Below are 24,578 nucleotides of genomic sequence, written 5' to 3' on the forward strand. Positions count from 1 at the left end.
GTTCGACGTACGGTTCCGTTCTGATCCGTAGAATATCACTGTGGTCCAGACTGGATCTTTTTAATGGATCACCACGGCAGCCAAAAAGTTCTGAAACCAAAACTGTTTGGTTCCAAAAACATCATAATCAGTCAGTGATGGACTGAGAATCCTAACCCTAACCTACTGGTTCCTACTGGTACCCACTGGTTCCTACTGGTTCCCACTGGTACCTACTGGTTCCTACTGGTTCCCACTGGTACCTACTGGTTCCCACTGGTACCTACTGGTTCCTACTGGTTCCCACTGGTACCTACTGGTACCTACTGGTTCCTACTGGTTCCCACTAGTTCCCACTGGTACCTACTGGTTCCTACTGGTACCTACTGGTTCCTACTGGTTCCCACTGGTTCCTACTGGTTCCCACTAGTTCCCACTGGTTCCTACTGGTTCCCACTGGTTCCTACTGGTACCTACTGGTACCTACTGGTTCCCACAGGTTCCTACTGGTTCCCACTAGTTCCCACTGGTACCTACTAGTTCCTACTGGTACCCACTGGTACCTACTGGTTCCTGCTGGTTCCTACTGGTTCCTACTGGTTCCCACTGGTTCCTATTGGTTCCTACTGGTTCCTACTGGTACCTACTGGTTCCTACTAGTTCCCACAGGTTCCTACTGGTTCCCACTAGTTCCCACTGGTACCTACTAGTTCCTACTGGTACCCACTGGTACCTAATGGTTCCTGCTGGTTCCTACTGGTTCCTACTGGTACTTACTGGTTCCCACTGGTTCCTACTGGTTCCCACTAGTTCCCACTGGTACCTACTGGTTCCTGCTGGTACCCACTGGTACCTACTGGTTCCCGCTGGTTCGTACTGGTTCCTACTGGTTTCTATTGGTTCCTACTGGTTCCCACTGGTTCCTACTGGTACCTACTGGTTCCTACTGGTTCCCACTGGTTCCCACTGGTACCTACTGGTTCCTACTGGTACCCACTGGTACCTACTGGTTCCTCCTGGTTCCTACTGGTTCCCACTGGTTCCTATTAGTTCCTACTGGTTCCTACTGGTTCCCACTGTTGACTACTGGTTCCTACTGGTTCCCACTGTTGACTACTGGTTCCCACTGGTACCTACTGGTTCCTACTAGTGACTACTGGTACCTACTGGTTCCTATTGGTTCCTACTGGTTCCCACTATTGACTACTGGTTCCCACTGGTACCTACTGGTTCCTATTGGTTCCTACTGGTTCCCACTATTGACTACTGGTTCCCACTGGTACCTACTGGTTCCTATTGGTTCCCACTGGTTCCTTACAAAAAAAATATAATTTATTCAGTCAAATTAACCAAATCAATGGTAAACAAAATGTGAACATTTTATACAATTTGTGACTCATATTAGTGAACATTTTGAGTCACATTCACTCCAAAACACATTTGAGTTTTATATACTGTTGGAAAGAGGTTCTTAACAGACTAAAGACACCACAATATTGTCTTTGTACTCCAAACAAGATACATCACATTGAACTGATTGAGAAAAGGGCTTCCAAAGAAAGTGTTCCAGTTCACTGCTAGTTGGTGCCTTTACATGCCTACATGCTTACATGTCTTTGTAGTCTAACCACTTTATTCGGTATTTCCTAAGTTCTTTTTTTTGTTCAGTGAGAGAAATCTAGTCTCTGCTGGGCTTTAGCGAGTGCATCAAAGTCAGCTTGAATGTCTGAGGTGGCGATGCGAAGCATGGCTGACAGATGCTCATCAGTGAGAGGATCTGTACCTGGATTTTGTAAAGTTCATCCTTGAAAATGTTTGTTCACATATGTAGGTAGAGCCAAAGAGAACCAACATCTTCTGAGCATGTCTCCTAATGTTTGGAAAGTTCCCCTCCTTAAGAGAAGAGTAGAAATCAAGCAGAGATCCTGACTTAAAGTGCTCTGCCAGTATTGCATCAGACTGCAGGTCAATGAGTTCCAGCTGAACATCACTGGGTACATTATCCACACTGCAGGTAAATGGAGAAGAAACCATGTGCATTTCATCCTCAATTTTTCTGAGCTCCTCAAATCGCCTTGAAAACTCACTGTGCAACGCTCCTAACATAGATGAGTACCTGCGAAGGCAATCAGCTGATGGTGTGACTTCTTTCAGGGTTTGCATGTGAGTGAGAGTGTTGCTCTCCAGTTGGCTCTCCAAAGCCTTCACCAGGCTGTGCATTTCATGAACAAAAAGGCCCTTGCCTTGCAGTTTTGTGCAAGGCAAGGGCCTTGCACAAAGGCCCTTGCCTTGTTTGCATATGAATGAGAGGCAAGGGCCTTGTGCACAAAATATTTGTAAAAATATTTACGTATTTTTACATAAATATGTAAATATTTACGTACATAAATTATTTACCTATTTATGTACGTAAATAAAAACTTCAAAATAAAAGCAAAGCAGCTTTAGTCCATTCACGAGGTGAAATTAGAAAATATGTTTATTTTGAAATTTCCAATTAACCTTAGACAGGCCGTATGTGGCGCGGGGCGTACAATGCCCAGGTCTGCTGTAAGAGGACATGGACCCGGGACGCTGAAGCGCCTGCAGACAGAGCCCAGGGCACAGCAGCAGCTCATCTTGATGTGAAATTTCATCATCCCACTTTCTCCTGCAGAATCATTAAACTTTCATCTCTGGGACGAGACGTCACATTGTTTCTGAGACCAACCGTCCTCTGAGGACTGCGCTGAGGCTGAGACATTTCATGAAGACTGCTTCCTGTGAGGGACTGAAGGCACAAACCGGAGAACGGGCAAAACATCCTCATTAAAGAGATAGTCCCTGTCTTCCCATTTCCTCACAAATGTCCTGGAAATAAAACATCTAGCCACACCACAGAAATGTCTTCAGATTGCAGAAATGTCCTCATAAATGTCCTATGCTGATAAAGACGGTGTTGGTTCTGGTATTTGTAGACCTGGACCATAAATCAGGACATGCATCAGGACGGCGTCAGCTGGTGAGTATAAATGATCAGGAGAAAAACAACAGATCACATGACACGCTGCAGCAGCTGCTGGACAGAAAGATGAAGACAATGTCCAGCTGCTGGAAAACAATGCAGCCCCACTGCCCATCCCATCCTGCTCTGCAGCAGCTATGGTAGGAATGGAGGACAGTCTGAGTCCTGCAGCTGCTGGTGTCTCTGACCTGGTTCACAACCCGACCCTCTGTCCTCTGTCCCAGTACAAACAATGGAGACATTAGGGAGGGACAGGAAGGACATGCACAGACAAAAGTAGTAAATATTCGAGTCTTTAGCCAGAACCCCAGACCCGGGGGTTAAAGGTCACCCCCAGCGTAAACAGCCATTTTGGCCAGGTGTCTCAGTAGCTCCCAGTTTAGACCACAGAGGAATCCCACCTGCTGCAGGTTGGACCCTGTTCTGCATCAGAATCGACCAGAACCAACCTGAGGTCCAGAACTGACTGAGCTCTGATTGGCCTGGTAGCACTGACCACGGTATCAGGCTATCAGGCTACCAGGCTACCAGGCTATCAGGCTATCAGGCTACCAGGCTATCAGGCTACCAGGCTACCAAGCTATCAGGCTACTAGGCTATCAGGCTATCAGGCTACAAGGCTATCAGGCTACCAGGCTACCAGGCTATCAGGCTACCAGGCTACCAAGCTATCAGGCTACCAGGCTACCAGGCTATCAGGCTACCAGGCTACCAAGCTATCAGGCTACCAGGCTACCAAGCTATCAGGCTACCAGGCTATCAGGCTACTAGGCTATCAGGCTATCAGGCTACAAGGCTACCAAGCTATCAGGCTACCAGGCTACCAGGCTATCAGGCTACCAGGCTACAAGGCTACCAAGCTATCAGGCTACCAGGCTACCAGGCTATCAGGCTATCAGGCTACCAGGCTACCAAGCTATCAGGCTACTAGGCTATCAGGCTATCAGGCTACAAGGCTACCAAGCTATCAGGCTACCAGGCTACCAGGCTATCAGGCTACCAGGCTACCAAGCTATCAGGCTACCAGGCTACCAGGCTATCAGGCTACCAGGCTACCAAGCTATCAGGCTACCAGGCTACCAAGCTATCAGGCTACCAGGCTATCAGGCTACTAGGCTATCAGGCTATCAGGCTACAAGGCTACCAAGCTATCAGGCTACCAGGCTACCAGGCTATCAGGCTACCAGGCTACTAGGCTATCAGGCTACAAGGCTACCAAGCTATCAGGCTATCAGGCTACCAGGCTACCAGGCTATCAGGCTACCAGGCTACCAGGCTACCAAGCTATCAGGCTACCAGGCTACCAAGCTATCAGGCTACCAGGCTATCAGGCTACTAGGCTATCAGGCTATCAGGCTACAAGGCTACCAAGCTATCAGGCTACCAGGCTACCAAGCTATCAGGCTACCAGGCTATCAGGCTACCAGGCTATCAGGCTACCAGGCTACTAGGCTATCAGGCTATCAGGCTACTAGGCTATCAGGCTACCAGGCTATCAGGCTACCAGGCTACCAAGCTATCAGGCTACCAGGCTATCAGGCTACCAGGCTATCAGGCTACCACGCTATCAGACTACCAAGCTATCAGGCTACTACGCTATCAGGCTACCAGGCTACCAGGCTATCAGGCTACCAGGCTACTACGCTATCAGGCTATCAGGCTACCAGGCTACCAAGCTATCAGGCTACCAGGCTACCAGGCTATCAGGCTACCAGGCTATCAGGCTATCAGGCTACAAGGCTACCAAGCTATCAGGCTACCAGGCTACCAAGCTATCAGGCTACCAGGCTATCAGGCTACCAGGCTACCAGGCTATCAGGCTACCAGGCTACTAGGCTATCAGGCTACTAGGCTATCAGGCTACCAGGCTATCAGGCTACCAAGCTATCAGGCTACCAGGCTATCAGGCTACCAGGCTATCAGGCTACCACGCTATCAGACTACCAAGCTATCAGGCTACTACGCTATCAGGCTACCAGGCTATCAGGCTATCAGGCTACCAGGCTACTACGCTATCAGGCTATCAGGCTACCAAGCTATCAGGCTACCAGGCTACCAGGCTATCAGGCTACCAGGCTACCAAGCTATCAGGCTACTACGCTATCAGGCTACCAGGCTATCAGGCTACCAGGCTATCAGGCTATCAGGCTACCAGGCTACTACGCTATCAGGCTACCAGGCTACCAGGCTATCAGGCTACCAGGCTATCAGGCTACCAGGCTACCATGCTATCAGGCTACCAAGCTACCAGGCTACTACACTATCAGGCTACCACGCTATCAGGCTACTACGCTATCAGGCTACCAGGCTACCAGGCTATCAGGCTACCAGGCTACTACGCTATCAGGCTACCAGGCTATCAGGCTACCAGGCTATCAGGCTACCACGCTATCAGGCTACCAAGCTATCAGGCTACTGCACTATCAGGCTACCAGGCTATCAGGCTACCAGGCTATCAGGCTACCAGGCTACCAGGCTACTACGCTATCAGGCTACCAGGCTATCAGGCTACCACGCTATCAGGCTACCACGCTATCAGGCTACCAGGCTATCAGGCTATCAGGCTACCAGGCTATCAGGCTACCAGGCTACCAGGCTACTACGCTATCAGGCTACCAGGCTATCAGGCTACCACGCTATCAGGCTACCACGCTATCAGGCTACCAGGCTATCAGGCTATCAGGCTATCAGGCTACCACGCTATCAGGCTACCAGGCTATCAGGCTACCAGGCTATCAGGCTACCAGGCTACCAGGCTACCAGGCTACTACGCTATCAGGCTACCAGGCTATCAGGCTACCACGCTATCAGGCTACCACGCTATCAGGCTACCAGGCTATCAGGCTATCAGGCTACCAGGCTATCAGGCTATCAGGCTACCAGGCTATCAGGCTATCAGGCTACCACGCTATCAGGCTACCAGGCTATCAGGCTATCAGGCTACCAGGCTATCAGGCTACCAGGCTATCAGGCTACCAGGCTATCTGGGTCCTCGCCCGCTGACCAGGGAGATGAAGTGTTTTGCCCAAGGGAAAAGGCAAACAGAATAACAGAACAGAACAGATCAGGTGTTCTTGTGTTGTCGGCCGTACTACCGAATGAACAGTTGAACGTTCGTTCTTACCGAGTTCACAAGGAAGCAGTTCGTTAGTTTTCCAATTGGAACAGGCCGTTCTTGATGATGTCATCACTCAGCTTCTGTGATTGTCAATAAATTGTCCAGTTTAACGCAGGAATTAATTGAACATTTATAATTGGGACAAATGTGAACAGATATCAAAACATACAACATAAGGAAATGTAATTTCTAAGTAGAAAGACCTTAAAATTAATGTGATTAAGTTTTTATTATTGATTATAAAAAGCTTAAGTTAATAGAAAATAATTGTATCACCTCAAATTACTTTTCCATATTTCTGTTACCAGTGAAGCTTGAGTCTTGTTTGCCACCTTCATCAGATTATTTGCTTTTAAAATATTTACCTCAAATGTCAATTAATAGATGATGGCCAGCCTGAGTCATGCAGGAAACGGATTCCTTCCTTATTCTCCAGGTTTGCAAGGATTCATTAACAGGGAAAGTTAAAACAGTTATTTCATATTTAATGTTTTACCCCCCTGCATCTGGCCAAAGTTCCTGTCACACAACTGGATGATTATTGTAAAACTACTAAACACTGAGGGTCCAACCTGCAAGAGCGTACTCTTATACGATACCAGCATAGAAAGAAATAAAAAAAATTGTAGGAATGTCTTTCTTAGAATGACAAAAAAGAAAAACAAGCAGAAAATCAGCTAATAACTTCAGAAAATTCATACTGGGACTGTCGAAAGCAAATATGACCGTAATTTAATAGTTCTTTTCTAAGAAGATGAGTAGACAGTGAAGAGGGCAATTCCAGGAAATGGGAATGAAGAGACTCTCCGGGAGTTTTTGGGAAGCTGGACATAAACCTGGAACTCCAGTCTGCTTACCTGAAGCCAATATTAGGAATATGTGTGAGGATATTTTACAGATTAATGTTGGTTCTCTGATCATTAAGGAATATTTAAAATATTTTCCTACTACAAATTTATATGTCCAAACAGTTAATTAGTGAATAAAAGTGGTTTTGAAAGACTGTGTCAACACAATTTACAAAATACCAATATTAACTAAATAAATATTTAAAATTTCCGAAGAGAGAATATATTTTCTATTCTGCTACTTATAACTATCTACCATATAGAGTTTATATCGCAGATAACAGGCAGCAGAAAATGATAGAGTGACTTGCTGAAATCAGGCTGCGGTTGATTTCAAGTATGTTTGTATTTTGCATTTATGACAAAGATCTGAAGCATTAAGAAACATCCTCTGAAGGCGAACAGGTGTATAATAAGTTTGGTAGAAGAATTTAAAGTTCTGCTCATGTATAGAGACCGAGGTGCAGTCGGTGCAGACCCCATTGCAGATTTCTTCCTAATCTGCTGATCGAACATCAGCCCTAAATCATGCTCCCTCACAGCTTCATTGCATCATAACCTGAGGAGTCAGAGCCACATAATATACATCTTGGAGATAAGTCCTTTAGGAGATTTAGACATGAAAATTATATTCTCTGACAATTTCGTGCGCAAGTTTCCTGTCCTACAGAGAAAATTTACAAAATGATGGATCCGTAGGTATTTATAGAAATCTCTATTAGAAATATTGAAATTGGCTTTAATTTGATCTAAAGGTTTTAACAGAGTCAGATCCAGTAAGTCCATAATATTTGAGTCTCTTAGATGACCATTAAGACAAACCAACCTTTCTAATCTCCACTGGTAAATCTGGGTTCAAAGTTCACAATGACCAAGAAGAGATGGTGGGGGAGATATTGAGATATTTCTTCACATCTCACCAGACCAGCAAAGTATTATAAACAATGAAGTTGCTACCCATTTATGAAATCTTTTTTTATCTTCTGAATTAAAGGTGTGTAATTAGTCCCAAAAGAATTATTCAGATCAGGTGTAACAACGATACCCAGATTCGCTCCATGGCCACAGACTTTCCTGAGGTGATTTATATCCTGACAAAGTTCTGAATGTAGCCAAAGATTCCAGAATAGCTGGAATTGATTTCTCAAGATTGCACATATACAGAACTACATCGTCTGTGAATAATATTACATGGTTTCTACCGCCTATATTGATTCCAGATACATCCGGATTAGTCCTGATAATCTCGGCCAGAGGTTCAATAAACAATGTAAACAATAAGGGTAAAAGGGGAGACCCTCACTCTTGTATATTTTTAAAGATCTCAGTCTGAAATATTAGTGCATTAATACAGTTTATATAATGAAATAAAATAATTTACTCTATTAGAACTATTTTTACTCTGCTGTCAATAGCAGAGATAACATACTGTAATATTTCTTTTTCAGAAAAAAGGAAGAAAAATATGTAGTGTAATGTTTGAGAATTACTGATTGATCAAAGTCATCAAGTGATGCTGATCAATGAAGCCATTTATCAATAATACATAAAAAAATACAAGAAAATATGTATTTTTTCTTGTCTTGAAACATTAAATGTACATTAAATTATGGAATCAGGTAAATATGTTCTTGGATAAAACACTATAAAAGTTCATCAATGTCAATATAAAAATAATCAGAATCATTTCTATCAAATAAAAACATTGTACTCTTTTTTCAGAAATTTCCTAAAACAATTAAATAATCACATCAAAAGTTAGAAACTCTGTCTAGTCATTTATTTGATTCCCAAATATATTAGTGCGTGTGAGAGAGAATGTGTCAGTGACAGGTATTAACTTAAAATACTTTGTAGAATGGCACTTTCTGAAGTTCAGTCCATTTACTTGTATTAGCAAACTGGAACATTGGCCACATTCAATATGGCGAACACTGGGACGTATTGCAGCAATGGGCCGACCCGCTCTATGAGGCGCCTGCGTATTCACGACGATGCATCGATGCATCGTCGAGAACACATCCGGGTACTTTGAGCATTCTTGCCTGATGCGTACTAATAATTAGAACGGTACTTGGGCTGCTGTCAATGATGTTTCACAAGGACGTGAGAAGACAAGTACAGACAAGAACGCATATTGAGAAATCAATGTGTCCATTATTGGAGAAGTCTCTGAGCAAAATGAGCAAAAGAATATAAATATATCAGTAAGCAGAGGTTCTCTTCTGGTTCTGGTTCTCTAGCAGGTTGTCTGTCAGGACGAGTCCTCGTTGCAGCGGGATGAGTCTGGACCCGCTGGGACGTCAGCAGGTCCAGGTCAGAGCCAGGAACAGAACCGGGCTGGTTCTGGTACCAGCAGCAAGTCTGATGTTGGAGAAATCGCCGTCTGTCTCTGCATCCAATCAACACCTGATCTCACCTGAGGCGCAACATCTGGTCTAACAACACACACTCTAGGAACCTGGCTCCGCCCACACACACGTCCTTTGAGAGAGAGTGTTTCTCTGTTTGTTTCTAATACCTTGTGGGGACCATTTGCCTGACACTACGTTGTGGGGACCTGCTGTTCCTTGTGAGGACAAAAGCCTGATCCCTACAAGGGGAAAGGCTGATTTTGGGTCGTGGGTCAGATTTAGGACTGAGGTGTGTATTGAGTTTTGGTTAGGGATAGGGTTAGAGTGTGGGTTAGGCTGTAGAAATGAATGGAAGTCAATGGAAAGTCCCCACAAAGATAGCCACGCAAATGTGTGTGTGTCAATGTGTGTGTGTCGGGGTCGCACCCAGCAGAGGGGGAGTGTTTACTGGGCGAGCGTCGTCTCCTCGTCGTTCGCTTCAGATTAAAACAGACACCCTGAGGAGCAACATGTGTCAGTTTCTCTGTGTGTGTCAGAGTGCGTGTTCATGTGTGTGTGTCAGAGTGTGTGTTCATGTGTGTGTCAGAGTGTGTGTTCATGTGCATTAAACAGGGAGCAAACAATCTGGCTGGCGGTGGCAGATCCAGGAGGTTTTCACACCAGCAGGAAGGGGAAATTTAGCTCAAGGTAAGAAGAGATTTCTCTGCTACAGTTATGGTTCTGGTCCAGGTTCTGGATCTGGTTCTGGTCCAGGTTCTGGTCCGGGATCTGGATTTGGTTCTGGTCCAGGTTCTGATTCTGGTCCTGGTTTTGACTCTGGTCCCGGTTCTGGATCTGGTTATGGACCTGGCCCCCTTGCTTTGGTTCTGGTCCTGGTTGTAGTTCTGGATCTGGTTCTGGATCTGCAGCTGGTTCTGGACTTGGAAAGCTCCCCCTTGCCAGAGGCTGGTGGTCTTGCCGGGACGTGTTTTTAAGAGCTGAGGTTGTGATCGCAGCTCAGGTGAGGAAGAAGTGGGTGAGGAGAGTTCAGCTCAGCTCTCTGATTGGTCGTACTTGAGCATCATGACCCGCTCTCTTCTGCGTCATTGGACAGCAGCCAGTAGAAAACACCCGTAGGTTCCTGAGAAGCACATCAACAAGATGAAAACACCTTCATTAGTCCTGACGCTGCGAAGTAGCTCCAAAAATATCAGCTGAGTTGAACCTCCGGACCAACAGAGGGCGCTAGACGATGGGTGTGACCGTGGTTTAGCTACATACTGTAGAACTTTCAGGTACTGAAATATTAGGCACTTCAAACCTGGCAGAACCAGAAGAGCCAGAACTCGACATGAATAATCGAGCTTCAGGGTTTGCTTCAGCTGCCTGACAAAAAAAGACGTCCTGTATGGAACTCCGCCAGGAAACTCGTGACTTCACAATAAAACTCATAGTTTTCTAGACATCCTGTTCATAACCTGGCATCCATGATTCAGTACAAAGATTGACATCAACAGATGTTTTAATGCAGTTCTCTTTCTTTAACGTTTGATCTGAAACCTAGGACCCAGGACTTGATAACTTGGACCAAGACCAACGGTCTTTGACCTGGTACCAGAACTTAATACCAGGATCCTTCTGAGGAAGTGAAAGGCCAGATGTGACTTGGCTGATGTTCTGTCTCCATTAACTTTGAACATGAACTCGTTCACCGCGGAGCTTTCCTTCTGAATTAGTTCATATTCAGGGTGGACTCCCCGATCTGGAGGTTTTGGAGGACCTAAATGTATTTTAAAAATCACTTAACTTTACCCAAAATTGTCCCCACATATTAAAATATTGTTAATGGAACTGAAAATGGGTTAGGGCTAAGACGCTCTACAGCACCCCTTAATATGAGATACACCAAACCGTACGTTCTATATGTCTCACATTCTGTACATAGGTAGATCCCCTGAACTACCTCGGGAAAAAAACCCTAATATTAGACGGCAAAATTTGGCTCTAAGAGCAAATTTATTTTGCCATTTTTGACAATTACAAAGCCTTCCAATGGATTATGAGCTACCAGCTTCATATTTGGTCAGTATGAAAGCAAAGAATGGGGGAGTAAAAGTGATCAATATCTTGAGTTTTTGAGAATGTTTGGGGGGCCAGGCAACAGCTAAACTGACACACTTACAAAAAACAACAAAATGCTCTAACTGTGACATATGAAGGTCACACTTTTCTGAGTTAACCATGTTGGATGCCATGTGATGTAAGCACATGATAAGACAAAGACCACCAGAACATCCGTCCATCCATTTTGTCGCACCCTTATCCCATTAAGAGTGCTGGTGCCTATTTCAAGCTGTCAACGGGTGAGAAGTGGCATCATCCTGGACAGGTCATTGCAGGGCAACACAGAGATAGACAGGATAAACAACCCTGCACTCACACCTAAGGAGAATTTTTACAGTCCAATTAACCAATTTTTTTTTTTTTTGGACTATGGGACAAAGTTTGAGTACCCGGGTAAAACTCACACATGTACAGGAAGAACATGCAAACTCCATGCAGAAAGACCCCAGGCTGGGAATCGAACCCAGGACCATCTTGCTGTGAGGCAACAGTGTTACCAACTGGGCCACTGTGGAGCCCCACACCAGAACATCCAGTTCATATTTCCATTCACTTTGAGAGAGCTGAAAGAGGAGTTTGGGTTGGTGGAACTTGTTCATCACTTCTTTACTGAAACCAAAGAAATCTGCAGCTTTGAACACTTACATATTGTGCCTGTAGGGACACGTGAAAAAAATTTTCTTTTGTGTTACCTCGCAATAAGTTTTACATTCCCTTGCAATATGCTTACTGCAATATTTACTGGTTTATTTTATATAGTCAAAAATGTCAATTTAAAATGTAAAATATTTACATATATAAAGAACCTCAGTGAAAACATGTTTACTCTTAATTCTTTGGTGCAAAAAATGGTTTGAAAATCAATGTATTCACTGCATGTTTATGTCTGTTTGTGTAAGGCTGAGATGAAAACGGCCCTTTTTCAAGTGCAGACACACAATCAAAACTGTCAGATGACTAATTACCTCGCGATAACTCAGAAATAATTCAAATAGTTTGGATGTATATTTTTCTTCCTTTCCTACTTATGTAAAGTTTCTATTTATATCATAGGTTTGTGGTGCATTCCTATCCTAAAGAAAAATATAACTTTAGATATTTCACGAGATATTAAGAAACATGGAAAAACCTGATGAAAGCCTCATAGCAGAAAGTACAATGGGAACTGTGAGAAAGGCTTACAGTATTCAGTTATGTTGCATGAACCGATTAGTACATTATTGTGAGGTAACGCAAAAGTTTTGCGAGGGAACCCAAAAGGAAAATATTTCCCCATCTCCTTTAGAGAGCTCCGTACTTCCAGGTTCTGTTCATCTTTGATGGCTTGGATGAGAGTCGACTTCCACTGGACTTCCACAACAAGGAGATCCTGACTGATGCTACAGAGTCCAGCTCAGTGGATGTTCTGCTGACAAACCTCATCAGGGGGAAACTGCTTCCCTCTGCTCTCCTCTGGATAACCACACGACCTGCAGCAGCCAATCAGATCCCTGCTCAGTGTGTTGGCATGGTGACAGAGGTCAGAGGGTTCAATGACCCCCAGAAGGAGGAGTACTTCAGGAAGAGATTCAGAGAGAAGAAAGAGGCCAGCAGGATCATCTCCCACATGAAGACATCACGAAGCCTCCACATCATGTGCCACATCCCAGTCTTCTGCTGGATCACTGCTACAGTTCTGGAGGATGTGATGGAGACCAGAGAGGGAGGAGAGCTGCCCAGAACCCTGACTGAGATGTACATCCACTTCCTGGTGGTTCAGACCAAAGTCAAGAAGGTCAAGTATGATGGAGGAGCTGAAACAGCTTTTCTAGTGGTGAACTCTGAACATGAACTGTTCAGTCTGAAAGGGGACAGTTCTGTTGAAGGACGAACTTGTTTAGACACTCCAGATTTTATGTCCTTAGTCCTGGTCATGTGACTGATTCTCTGCCCTCTGATTAGCTTGTGCTGCTGTTACTGCAGGAGTGTTCGTCAGAGGCGTGATATAGAGTGAAGAGGAGTGAGTTTGTGGAGAGATGATGGGCAATGTTTGCTCTGACTCACTCTCCTGCTAACCAACCACCTGTTGCTTTCTCTCCAGCACACACTCCCCTCATTTTTCTCTCCCCTGAGCAAACACCCTGAAAGAAAGGCACTGAGTGTGTGTGTGTGTGTGTGTGTGTGTGTGTGTGTGTGTGTGTGTGTGTGTGTGTGTGTGTGTGTGTGTGTGTGTGTGTGTGTGTGTGTGTGTGTGCGCGTGCGCTGTGGTATGCAAGCCACACGAATGCTGTCGGTAATCCAGGCATGTCCCTTCCTGTCTCTGCAGAGGCCGTGCTCTTCCCTGGAATCTTTGGAAAGTGATCCGCTCCTTGTTTTCCTGCCTGACAGTCGACCGTGTGGGCACAGGGATCCAGACCTCCGTCACCACGGCATCAAGACTAGAGGAAACACAGAACGGGAAGAAGAAGAGGAGGAAGAAGAACAGGTAGGTCACATGACCTGATCAGGAAGTGGAGCATCCTGGATCTCCAGTCTTGTCCTGCATCTGTTTGTGTGTAGAAGCAGAACACACCTAGCAGCTTCAGGACAATGTCCTTTGAAGACAGGAGGAGTCCTGGTCTGGGGAAACATCCACTTCCTGCTGGACCAAAGGTTGAGACAGAGGAAGAGGGTAGAGTTGCTGGACAGCCCTGTCCTCTATCTCTTGTTGGGGGAAGGAGAAGAAAGATTATGACATTTGGAAAAGTTTGACGTGAAGCACCACAGGATGCAGGACTGGAACCCAAGACACATCCCTCGGTCCGTCTGAAGTCCAGCTCACAGCGTCCTGCAGGATTGTCCCTCGCTGACAGCTTAAGTTTCACTCTCAGTGGCGGCTCAACTTCACAAGAATTGCACCGACACCTCAAACTTGCAGACATGTCCGGAAAAATCTCCAGAGCTCAGGGTCACTGTAGGACAGAAAGATGACCTCAGAGAGACCAGATTATGTCTGGGGTCTAATATCTGCAGTCGGTATCGGGGGCCCCGCTGAACCAGGAGTAACCAGGATCCTCATGATATTTTCTGGCTAAATTCTCAAGCTTCTAGTTTGAAAGTCAGAACTCTGGTTTGGAAGGCCCAACTTGTTTAAACTATTTATGACACACATGAAATCTAAGATGTCCAATATTGCTTCCAGATCCATGCACCAACTTCTGAGCTAAAAAACAGATAGCATGCTAATGCTGCATCCCATTTACTTCAGGAATAACTAGCTATGCTGTAGTTGGTCCTGTCCTCAAATGAGGACAGGTGGACTCACCTGGTCTCCGTCTCACCATGTCCTCCTCCTGTAGGACGGCTTGTTGCTGCAGCCAACATGTCGGCGATCCGAGGTGCAGGCGTCCTGCTGATGCTGAGCTGCGTGCGCCTCCTGCTCTTTGCTCCATCCCCCTGTGCAGGTGAAGGTAGGTCACATGACCCAGGGACTCCTGAGGTTCTGCTGAAGGTTCCCAAAGGCAGAGACAGTCCAGGGGTGGAGACGTGATCTGCAGACTCCTGGAGGAAGTCTGGGCTTCCAAACAGGAAGTCTGGGCTTCCAAACAGGAAGTCTGGGCTTTAATGGGATGAACCGATGATCGGAACAACAACCAAACTGATTAATTCACCTTAAAACCAAAAGAAAACACATTTATTATTAATTATCTTTTCTAGTTCCAACAGGAATCGTTGAACTTCCTGTTTTATTCACCTTTATTGCTTATCAAACTGATTTTCATGGGCATAAAAATTGTTTTCTTCCTGTAAGTTCCTGGCTCCGACTTCCTCCACAATGAAGAAGGAAAGCTGCTCATCCTCACAGTGTTCCCGTTTCTGGATTCACCAGTTTTCCTGAACCAGTTCCTGCTCTAAGGCCAGGAGTTTGACCTCTGACCTCTGACAGACGACAGGTCGCGTGGCGGGCGGTGGACGGCTTGCTTTGCTCGCCGGTTGTTGTGGCACTGATCGGGTCGGATTACCGAGACGTTCCTTGGAACAATCCAGTTCCATTCCGGCCGAAACCCGATCTGGCCGGCAGCTGCACTCCAAGGCCAGAGGTCAGAGGTCACAGTAAAAACACAGAGCAAACCTGTCTTCAACCTCTGACAGAGTCCAACCACTCCGAGATAAAACCGGTTGTAAAGGTTCTGTTGAGCCTCTACTGGAGAATCGGTTCTGAACCGGATCAGCAGCAGAACCAGGAAGCTCTTCAGAACCAGGAAGCTGTTCAGAACCAGAGCGGTTCTGGTGTGGTTCTGGAACACCTTTCCTTTAATTACTGAGACAACAGGAAAGAATTCTCAATAAATTTTCAAAATAAAATGCAGAACCAGATTTTTCCTCTTGAGGAACAAACTTCCTGGATGAATAGAAAAAGTTTCTGACTGGAGGTTCTGATCCGGCAGTTTTGGGTCACATTACCGACTGGCAGCTGGAAGCTTCTAAACGGGATGGAAACGGATTCACAACTTCAGGAATGACTTTATAATTCCTAAGTTACATGCAGTGACTTCCTTGCTGCGGAGCTGAGATGTTGCAGGGAAGGATTTTCTGGACCTTTATTGTGAAAAGGTCTAGGAAGCTACCTGGTGGTTTCCTGTGAACTTCCAGCTGTTTCCCAGTTTCAGATTCCAGTCACTGATCAGCTGTAGAACTTTAATATGTCAGGTTCTGCTAACCCTGGAACTGGAACCATCCCGGATCAGAACTGGGTTCCCAGCAGACACTTTATTCTGATAGGATTTATCTACTTCCCATTTTCCGACCATTTCCTCTGATCGGTGCTGTTCTCTCCACAGGAAGCGACTGCAGCTGCAACGCTACCAACAGCCGCTGTGATGAGTTCGGAGTCTGCAGGTAAGACGTCATCAGAACCAGCAGGTCAAAGGTTAAATCCCGTTTCCACGGACACCGACCTGCTGAGCGCCGCAGAGCCTGGTCAGATCCTCCCTCAGTGTGGCTGCAGCCTGTAGACCAAACGCTTCACTGAGGTTAACCAACAGCTTTTATTTTGAAAGGTTCACAGTTTAGCTCAGTTCTTCCAGCTGGAAACTCCAGACCAGGCTGACCTCTGACCTGAACCTTCAGAGCAACATAAAGACACTTCCAGAGCAGACCTTCAATCAGCTGAAAAACATTTCCAGGATCCAGGACATTCCAGGACATTCCAGGACTAATGTCTCAGCATCAGAGAAACTCATCATGTTGTTTTACGGCTTCGGTGCAGAAGCCACAGGAACGTTGACCTTCATTTCTCCATCTCTCCTTGAAATCTGCTGCGTGTTTCCAGGTGTGATCCAGGCTGGGACGGCGCGCTGTGCCAGCGCTGCGTGACGATGCCGGGTTGCGTCCACGGCTCCTGCCTGCAGCCGTGGCAGTGCGCGTGTCAGCCGGGCTGGGGCGGCCGATTCTGCGACAAAGGTCTCTGCGGCTAACTGACCCGTCGGAAAGCCGTCGGTCCTGGCGTTTCTTGACGCCGCTGCCTGTTGTGTGTGTTTCCTGTCAGACCTCAGCGTGTGCTCCCAGCAGCCCTGCCTCAACGGCGCCACCTGTCTGCTGGAGGACAGCGGGGACTTCCGCTGCTTGTGTCCAGACGGTTTTCATGGTCCGACCTGCCGGAAGAGGAAGGGGCCGTGTCTCCAGACAAGGTGATCGGTAGCAACACGTCCATAGAGTCTGAGGGTTGAAGGGCTAAGCTAACGTTAGCATGTATCATCTCTGTTGTGATATGACTTATTGATGATCCAACATACTTCATGGTAGTTCACTAGAATCATTTAAAGTTCTTGGTCTGGACTTTAAGTCCCATCTGGTTCTGGGTCCAGGTCCCCGTGTAAAAATGGCGGCCTGTGTGACGACGCCGACGGCTTTGCGGCAGCGCTGTTGTGCCGCTGCCTCGCCGGATTCACGGGGCCCCGCTGTGAGACCGACATCGACGACTGCTTGCTGGGGCCGTGTGCCAGCGGCGCCACCTGTGTGGATGGAGTGAACCGGTTCTCCTGCCTCTGCCCGGTCGGGTTCTCAGGCCGGTTCTGCACTGTCAACGTGGATGACTGCGCCAGCCGGCCCTGCCGAAACGGCGGCCGCTGCCTGGACCGCGCCGGAGGCTTCCGCTGCCTCTGCCGGCCGGGATTCACCGGAACCACCTGCGAAACGCCGCCGAGCCCCGCCAACGCCGGGCCGAGCCCCGCCAACGCCGGGCCGAGCCCCGCCAACGCCGGGCCGAGCCCCCCGGTCTGGACCACGCGGGCCCGGGACACTGGTCACCATGACAACAGGAAGGTAAAGGTGACGGTGAAGGAGCGCGGCGCCGGCGGCCTGTCGGACCTGCAGCTTGTCGTTGTGTTGGTTCTGACCAGCGTGTCTGTAGGCGCGGTGGCGCTGACCGCCGCTCTGGTCCTCCACGCCCCCTGCCAACGCCGCGGCCACGCCCCCTGCCAACGCCGCGGCCACGCCCCTTGCCAACGCCGCGGCCACGCCCCCTGCTGGTCGTCCCCATCGCGGCGCAGCAGCCAGGAACCCGCCGAGCAGCCGGAGCAGCGGATCAGCGTCCTGAATGCAACAGAACCACCGAAAAAGAAACTCAACATAGAGGCCGTTTAGAGAGAGGTCAGAGGTCACAGATCCACATGCACTATGACATCAGACGTTGATCAGATGGTTTGCATCATGGAACCGGACCCGACTGGATCAGAATTCATACTCAGGAAGGCGTTACCATGACGACCAACAGGAACATTTCTTGGATGGGTCGGGTCGGGTCGGGTCGGGTCGGGTCGGGTCGAAGGTTGAACGGAGTTCTGGTTCCTAGATCCGGGTTTGGACCAACTCCCCGTCTGAACCAGAACCGGCTGCAAACCGAAATGTTCTGTAAATACTGTAATATATCTTATTTATTGCTTCTTGTACAGATTTTATTTGACCCGTCGGACCCCGGGGGTCCAGCAGGGGGCGCCGAGTGTCGAACATTAACAGCAGTACTTTGAGTTCATCTCAATGTTTTTTATTCATTTATTAATGTCAATATTTCAAACTAAATATTCAGTTACAAAGCTAAATATCGCTGTAAAACGATAACATGAGATCAGCTTTTCTCGGACCGGTCCACAAGTCATCAGAACTTTGCTCTGAACCAAACCAGAACCGATCCGGTCCGCCTTCAATACATCTGTTTCACTCTGTTCTGGTTCTGGTGAGCAGAAATAACCAATCAGAGCCGTCCTTACCAAACTGTAAACTGTTTTTATTGTGACATCATCACAGCAGAACAAAGCAACACCTGTCAACAAGCCCCGCCCCCTTCCCAGGCCCACCAATCAGGTCGGAGCAGACAAACATTCAGGTCAGGAAGTGATGACAATCTAGCAGGAAGAGGGCGTGGTCATCTTTCATTTTCAGCCAATAGGCTTTCACCTACTCCTGACGTCAGCATGACCGTGGGCGGACCGGAGTCTGTGGGGTCAAAGGTCATTCAGACTTTAGAACCAGGTTCCTGGCTTCAGACCGCCAGGTTCAGTCCGGTTCCTTTCAGCCGGGTCAACGGTACCAAAAACCCACAGAACCATCAACCAGAGGGAGAACTGGAGCTGACAGATTCTGGTTCCACCCGTCTGAACTGGGTCCGGCCCGACAGGGAATCAGACCTGGACTGAACCGGGTTTGGAGATCAGAATGACGGTCAGAACCATCAGAACCTCTTTCAAGGCTCAGATTAGCTTCTTCATCTGAATTCAATTTAAAATATATTTAAATGACTGAATTTAAATATCACTTTTAACACATTATTAATTCAAATTTGAGCCTGACTGAATCCAGAACCAGAACCCGGCCTGAGTAGAACCACAGAATAACAATAATCAATAGAAATTGAATATTCAAACAGCAAAATGCTGGAGAACTGGATCCGATCAACACCAGACAGAACACTAAACTCCTACGGATCCAGAGGACAAGTAAACACCACACAGAGGACGCCGGTTCTGGTCCGAGTCCAACAAAACCGGCTCCATCCAGACCGCTTTCAGCCCTTACTGCTGTTGGGGAGCCAGGGGAGGGGCTTCTCTCTGATTGGCTGCAGGGCACAGCTGGGGGCGTGGCCTGGCGGAGGGGGCGGAGCCTCCCGGCCGTCCTCCTCCCCTTCAGACAGCAGGTCGCTGATCTGCTGCTGCAGCTCTGGACTCACTTTGTTTTCGGCCAGAACCAGAACCCGAAGGCAGGTGGGGTAGTTCTCCACCATGTCCAGGAACACCTGCAGAACCAGAACCAGAACCAGAACATGTGCTGTCAGCCCGCTGAGGAAGAGGAGGAAGAGGAGGAAGAATATGGTGAGAACCTGCGCCGACTGGTGGGTCAGTCCGGTTCCCTCCAGGTCCAGAACTTCCAGGGTTCTACTGGACGCCACGGCAACAGCTAGCATGGACGCAATCTGGTCCCCTGCAGATAGAACCGGACCCATCAGAACCAGACCTGGCTCCGGCTCCGGTTCCGGTTCCTTACCCAGTGGGTTGTAGTCCAGGTTGAGGACCCGGAGCTGGGAGCTGTGAGCCACCGCCACCGAGAACCGGGCCCAGGCCTTGGTGCTGATCCGCGGGTTGGCGCTCAGCGTCAGCTCTCTGAGACCTGGAGAGGCAGACCGGACCGGACCGGACCGGACCGGTTCTGGTAAGTGACGAGTTGCTTTGGAACTGGTTGGTTCATACGTGGATGAACCAAGATTTTATATAATTATTTTTTATTAACTGGTTATAACCAGTTAATAGCTGGTTATAACCAGTTAATAGCTGTTATAACCAGTTAATAGCTGGTTATAACCAGTTAATAGCTGGTTATAACCAGTTAATAGCTGGTTCCCTCCCTCAGGATAGCTGGCGCTCAGCCTCACAAGCAGGTTTATCTGGTAAAGCGAATGATTAGAGGTCTTGGGGCCGAAACGATCTCAACCTATTCTCAAACTTTTAGAGCTCACCGGACGCGGGTTAGCAAGTTCGGGTTAATAACTGGTTATAACCAGTTATTAGCTGGTTATAACATTTGGGTGGTCAAGCTGCTTAGTAACAGCTTAATAACGGGTTAGTTACATGCTGATTACTGGTTAATCATTTATTAAAATCATTGATCAATAACTGGTTAATCCCAGGCTGTAGCAATCTGATTGGTCATTAATCTTCTTAATAATCAGCATCACCTCGTGACACCTGGCCTGCAGGTGCGTCATGACATCATCAGCTGTAGGACGTGGTGCGTTCAAGGCCCCTGGGGAACCGGAACCTGAGTCCTACCTGACTTGGCTCCGTCCGGCGGCAGCATCCCGCAGATCAGCGCCAGCGCCGCGTCCCCCAGCAGGCAGTCGCCCAGGTCCAGGCAGACCAGCGCCGGGTGGGCGGCCAGCGCCGGGTTCAGGGCCTCCAGGCCGGCGTCCAGCAGCGGGCTGCCGTGGAGGCTGCAGGGGGGGAGGGGCGGCACAAGCCGTCACTGACCAACCAGGCCGGCCCGACCCGGCCCGGCCAATCAGGAAGCGGCTACTCACAACAGCGTCTGCAGGGAGCGGTTGGCCGCCAAGGCGTCCGCCAGGTGGCGCGCGCGGCCGATGCTCGAGACCACGCCCAGATTGAGGTTGAGCTGCGCGAGGCAGCGCGAGGCCGCCACGCCGCGGCAGAGCCGGCCGAAGTCCCGGTCCGACACGCGGCAGCCGCGGACCGACAGCAGCCGAACTCCGTCCTCCCGGAGCCGGTCGCAGATATCCTGGACCTCGACCGCCGACAGCGGCTCCCCGCTGACCTGGATGGAGGCCGCCAGCATCCGGACTGGGAGCGCTGGGAGGGTTCTGGGTACCGGGTTCTGGGTACCGGGTCAGCTGGAACAGAAGCAAACGGCACCAAACTTGTGAGGAACCAGAACCAGAACAGGGATCAGAAGGTTCTGAGGCGGACAGGCTCCGGTTCTGGTCCGGTGGTTCATCATTTCACTACGGATCTGATCAGAACCTGCAGGATTTCAGTAACGTCTCCCGAACCGAATCGTGGCGAGCCAATCAGAGAGCAGGACCAGCTGATCGACCCTCTGATTGGCTCTCCGCTCAATCAGTCAATTAACCTGAGAAGCGATCGATCAGCTCACGCGCGTAGCGGACACACGGTCACGCGCTGATGTCATCATTCGCCGGTTCCGCCGCAAACCAGAGCAGGTTCGGGTCCAACGGGAAGGCGAGCATCAGAACCGGTTCTGATTGCGAGGCCTGGGGCTCCTGCAGCCAGGCAGCAGCGCTGTCGGTTCGGTTCGACCCGGTGGATCCTGCAGGTGAGCAGGTTTACTATGGAGCACAGATAGGTGGACAGACAGGAGGCCTCACTCTGAACAGAAATCGTGACCTGCTGAACCGCCATTTCAGAACATTTTGCTTTATGAAATAAGTGAATGATAGCGCGTGAATATACATGAATTCATGTTTTAATAAAAGTTCATCAGATCAATGAAGATGAAGCTGAATAATCTTCATCGGAGTGACTCCTCTTCAACGTTGGACGATTAGCTGTGACGTAGCTTCCGGTCACGATCTTCTACAAGTTCTGTCGCCGTAGAAACCAACATCTCTAACTGGTCTGGGCAAGCGTGATGACGTCACTCTTTGTTTTTGCTCAAGAACCAAAGCAGGGAACAAGATCAAAGAGTAAATTCTGGTTCTGTAAGAGGAGCAGAACCGTTTACAGGTCCAGAAAAATGAAAACTGAATAAATCCATTAATATCTGCAGCATCCTGGGAAAGAAGTTGAACTTTGAACTCCTGCCAGGTCGTGACCTCCAGACCCCCAGATGAGCCAATCAGGAAACATGAGCAGTTCTCTGGACTTTCTGCTGGAGACGGATGGGTCTCCCATAGCAGAACCGGTTCTGCAGAACCGAGAGATAAAGATGAGAAGCTTTGGGACAATCTGAGAAAAATCCATTGGAATTGAGTTCCTGAGAATAAAACTCTTTTCTCTTCAGTAGAAGGTTGTCGATGCTAAATTCTGTTTTTTATCATTTTTGCACAGCTGGAGGTTCTGCGGTGGTTCTGTTTGACCCAGTCTGGTCGTACTGTATCCAGATTAGGTACTGAACCATCATGTGGACCCTAATAAAAACATTATGGTTCTGGTTCTTTATTCCACCTGAAGCCAAACGTTTAAATCTGTTTTTATTTTATTTTATAATATTTTATTGAATGAACAAGAATAGCAATCTGAAACAACACATCAATATGAACATAAAAAGAAATCTGCTGTTAACAGGATACAGCGCCTAGAACAAAGTACCAAGACTAGTGAAAGAATAAAATATAATAAGTGACATAAATGAATAAGAGGGGCTGCTAATTGAAATTCTTCATACAATTTAATTGCATTTTAATTCTGCATCTTTTAAAAAGAGGAAAGTTCATTTTGACGCAACATATTTGGATATATTTTGCTGTCTTTGATACATAAACTGAACTAAATATTTGGGAAAGAAATTAAATGCAAATGTATTGTTTTAGGACACAAAGTTCTGAAGTTGATCCCATAAGTTTAATACTTTACATTCGTAAAGCAAATGTTTAGTTGTTTCCAACTGAGTTGCACAAAAACCACAATTCTCAACATTAAAATTAAATCGCTCTCAAGAAATCATTTGAAGGACATATTTATAATTTTACAATGTAGGTTTTATTTTCTTGAAGATGATCAGAAACTTCCGGTTCTTCAGGGGAATATGGCGGGTTGGTTGCTCTCTGGCGCCGCCCTGTGGCTTCCTTTAGCCTCTCTCCAAGCAAAGCAGAACCAAAGTCCGGGTCTTATTTTTATTACTTTACTGCTAAGTTCATTTATTACAATCTACTTCACATAATGTCTTCACTCTGGTTGTTGTCTGATCGGAAACGCCATCAGTTTTTTTTTTGTTCAATAAAGTTTGTCCAAAAAAAAAAAAAAATCTTCTGGAAAGGACTTCCGTTACTCCGTGTGACGCACCCGGAAGTGTTTGGGCATCACCAGGTGTGTCTAGCAGCAGAGGCTAACAGCTTACTCCAGGTAAAGCAGACCCAGAGAGGTCAGGACAGGTGAAGACAAGCTGGTAGCAATGAGTCCGGTAATCTCATTGCTACCATACTAACCAGCTACTGACCAGCTACTAACCAGCTAGCTAAAAAGCTGGCAGCTGCTACCCGTTAGCTTCTGCTGTTCTCCACCTTCATCAGGTAACGGCGGCTGGTTCTGGAACCGGAGCTGACGGCGGGCCCAGGAAGGAGTCAGAGCCAGCAGAACCACCGGGTTCTACTGGTTCTGACCCAGACTGTAGGCCCACTGGATTCCTGTGAGGGACAGTCCGTCTCAGCTGTCCGTCTGTCCGCAGGGCTGCGTCCCGTGGATGGAAGTGTGCCGCTCGGCGATGGGACCAGAGCGAGTGCTGCCGAGCTCAGAGGACGAGCTGGGGGAGGACGAGCGACCGGTGGACGGGGCGGTGCTGCCTGGGGGGCAGGACGGGGTGGAGGAAGAGGAGGAGGAGGAGGAGGAGGAGAGCGGCGGAGGATACTACTACCAGCCTCTGAACCAGGACCCGGACGGACCCGGGGAGCCGGAGGACGAGGACAGGGGGGACACGTCCCACTCGGAGCAGCTGCAGGAGCTGCAGCACAGGATAGAGGTGAGATCCTCCCAGCAACAAGTTACGCAGCTCTCCCACCTGCTGAATGCACCGTCTCACCTGCGGTTCCCTGCAGGTGATGGGTCTGCACCTACCTGAAGCTCCGCCCCCAGACAGCGACGAGGAGGACCCGGAGGGCGCAGCGGCGCAGAGGAGCCGCGCGTCCATCCCCATGGATCCAGGTGAGACGGATCAAATCGGAGGAACCGGATCGGATTTAGGATCCTGTTTAGAGGTACCAGAGGTCCGGCTGTCTGGAACTGGGTCAGAACCCGGTCCAGGTTCTGCTTTCCTGCTTATGGATGAGGAACCATTAAAGGAAGATTGGGTTAAAGATCGTGCAGAACATCACTTCCTGTGTGACCCTAAACTAAGCAGTGTGATCTGACATCACTTCCTGTCTGTGCAGCCCATGTGGAGCTGGTGAAGAGGACGATGGCGGGCGTGGCGCTGCCCTCGCTCGGCGTGCCGCCCTGGGCGCAGCAGATCTCCGACGCCCAGTGGAGCGATCTGGT

The 24,578-nt window shown here is 48.1% G+C and overlaps 3 protein-coding genes across 8 annotated transcripts in view; 2 read left to right on the top strand and 1 right to left on the bottom strand.

Moving 5' to 3' along the window:
- Positions 1-9,804: 9,804 nt before the first annotated feature.
- Positions 9,805-18,188, top strand: dlk2 (delta-like 2 homolog (Drosophila)). Of its 2 annotated transcripts, XM_055025701.1 has the most exons (7): positions 9,805-9,990; positions 13,712-13,870; positions 14,724-14,834; positions 16,206-16,263; positions 16,697-16,827; positions 16,913-17,054; positions 17,232-18,188. In XM_055025701.1, exons 3-7 carry the CDS (start codon positions 14,747-14,749, stop codon positions 18,007-18,009), a joined length of 1,197 nt encoding a protein of 398 aa, XP_054881676.1. In that variant the 5' UTR covers positions 9,805-9,990; positions 13,712-13,870; positions 14,724-14,746; the 3' UTR covers positions 18,010-18,188. The 2 variants fall into 2 exon arrangements, with proteins under 2 accessions (XP_054881676.1, XP_054881677.1); XM_055025702.1 differs by lacking the exons at positions 9,805-9,990; positions 13,712-13,870 and having other exon boundaries at positions 14,696-14,834.
- A 440-nt stretch (positions 18,189-18,628) lies between these two features.
- Positions 18,629-21,728, bottom strand: LOC129356091 (leucine-rich repeat-containing protein 73-like). Of its 4 annotated transcripts, XM_055025706.1 has the most exons (7): positions 21,499-21,728; positions 20,933-21,259; positions 20,685-20,845; positions 19,903-20,025; positions 19,739-19,839; positions 19,438-19,654; positions 18,629-18,858 (listed from the first exon to the last, which is right to left on the bottom strand). In XM_055025706.1, the coding sequence occupies exons 2-7, from the start codon at positions 21,202-21,204 to the stop codon at positions 18,788-18,790; spliced, it is 945 nt and encodes a 314-aa protein (XP_054881681.1). In that variant the 5' UTR covers positions 21,205-21,259; positions 21,499-21,728; the 3' UTR covers positions 18,629-18,787. The 4 variants fall into 4 exon arrangements, with proteins under 4 accessions (XP_054881681.1, XP_054881679.1, XP_054881680.1 ...); XM_055025704.1 differs by having other exon boundaries at positions 19,438-19,839; XM_055025705.1 differs by having other exon boundaries at positions 19,739-20,025.
- Positions 21,729-23,343: 1,615 nt separating this feature from the next.
- Positions 23,344-24,578, top strand: part of LOC129356095 (male-enhanced antigen 1-like) — a 1,585-nt gene continuing 350 nt past the window's right edge. The window contains exons 1-4 of one of the 2 annotated variants that reach the window (XM_055025709.1): positions 23,344-23,450; positions 23,773-24,063; positions 24,140-24,245; positions 24,473-24,578. The exon at positions 24,473-24,578 is cut by the window's right edge and continues 350 nt beyond it. In XM_055025709.1, coding sequence (XP_054881684.1) covers positions 23,788-24,063; positions 24,140-24,245; positions 24,473-24,578 — 488 coding nt within the window. In that variant the 5' untranslated portion in view covers positions 23,344-23,450; positions 23,773-23,787. Of the gene's footprint in view, positions 23,618-23,772; positions 24,064-24,139; positions 24,246-24,472 lie in introns of both variants that reach the window. The other variant, XM_055025710.1, reaches the window with a different exon arrangement.

The sequence above is a fragment of the Poeciliopsis prolifica genome, unplaced genomic scaffold, assembly GCF_027474105.1.
Source record: "Poeciliopsis prolifica strain line A6 unplaced genomic scaffold, Auburn_PproV2 SCAFFOLD156, whole genome shotgun sequence".
In the NCBI taxonomy this organism is placed as follows: domain Eukaryota; kingdom Metazoa; phylum Chordata; class Actinopteri; order Cyprinodontiformes; family Poeciliidae; genus Poeciliopsis; species Poeciliopsis prolifica.

Bases quoted from the DNA above. Each gene is read 5' to 3' on its own strand.
- dlk2 (XM_055025701.1), top strand. From the start codon at position 14,747: ATGTCGGCGATCCGAGGTGCAGGCGTCCTGCTGATGCTGAGCTGCGTG. The intron at 14,835-16,205 runs GTAGGTCACATG...TTCTCTCCACAG, and splicing joins ATCCCCCTGTGCAGGTGAAG to GAAGCGACTGCAGCTGCAAC. The intron at 17,055-17,231 runs GTGATCGGTAGC...TTCTGGGTCCAG, and splicing joins GGGCCGTGTCTCCAGACAAG to GTCCCCGTGTAAAAATGGCG.
- LOC129356091 (XM_055025703.1), bottom strand. From the start codon at position 21,204: ATGCTGGCGGCCTCCATCCAGGTCAGCGGGGAGCCGCTGTCGGCGGTC. The intron at 20,026-20,684 runs GTAGGACTCAGG...CTGCCTCTCCAG, and splicing joins GCCGGACGGAGCCAAGTCAG to GTCTCAGAGAGCTGACGCTG. The intron at 18,859-19,437 runs GTAAGGGCTGAA...TTGACCCCACAG, and splicing joins CCCCTGGCTCCCCAACAGCA to ACTCCGGTCCGCCCACGGTC.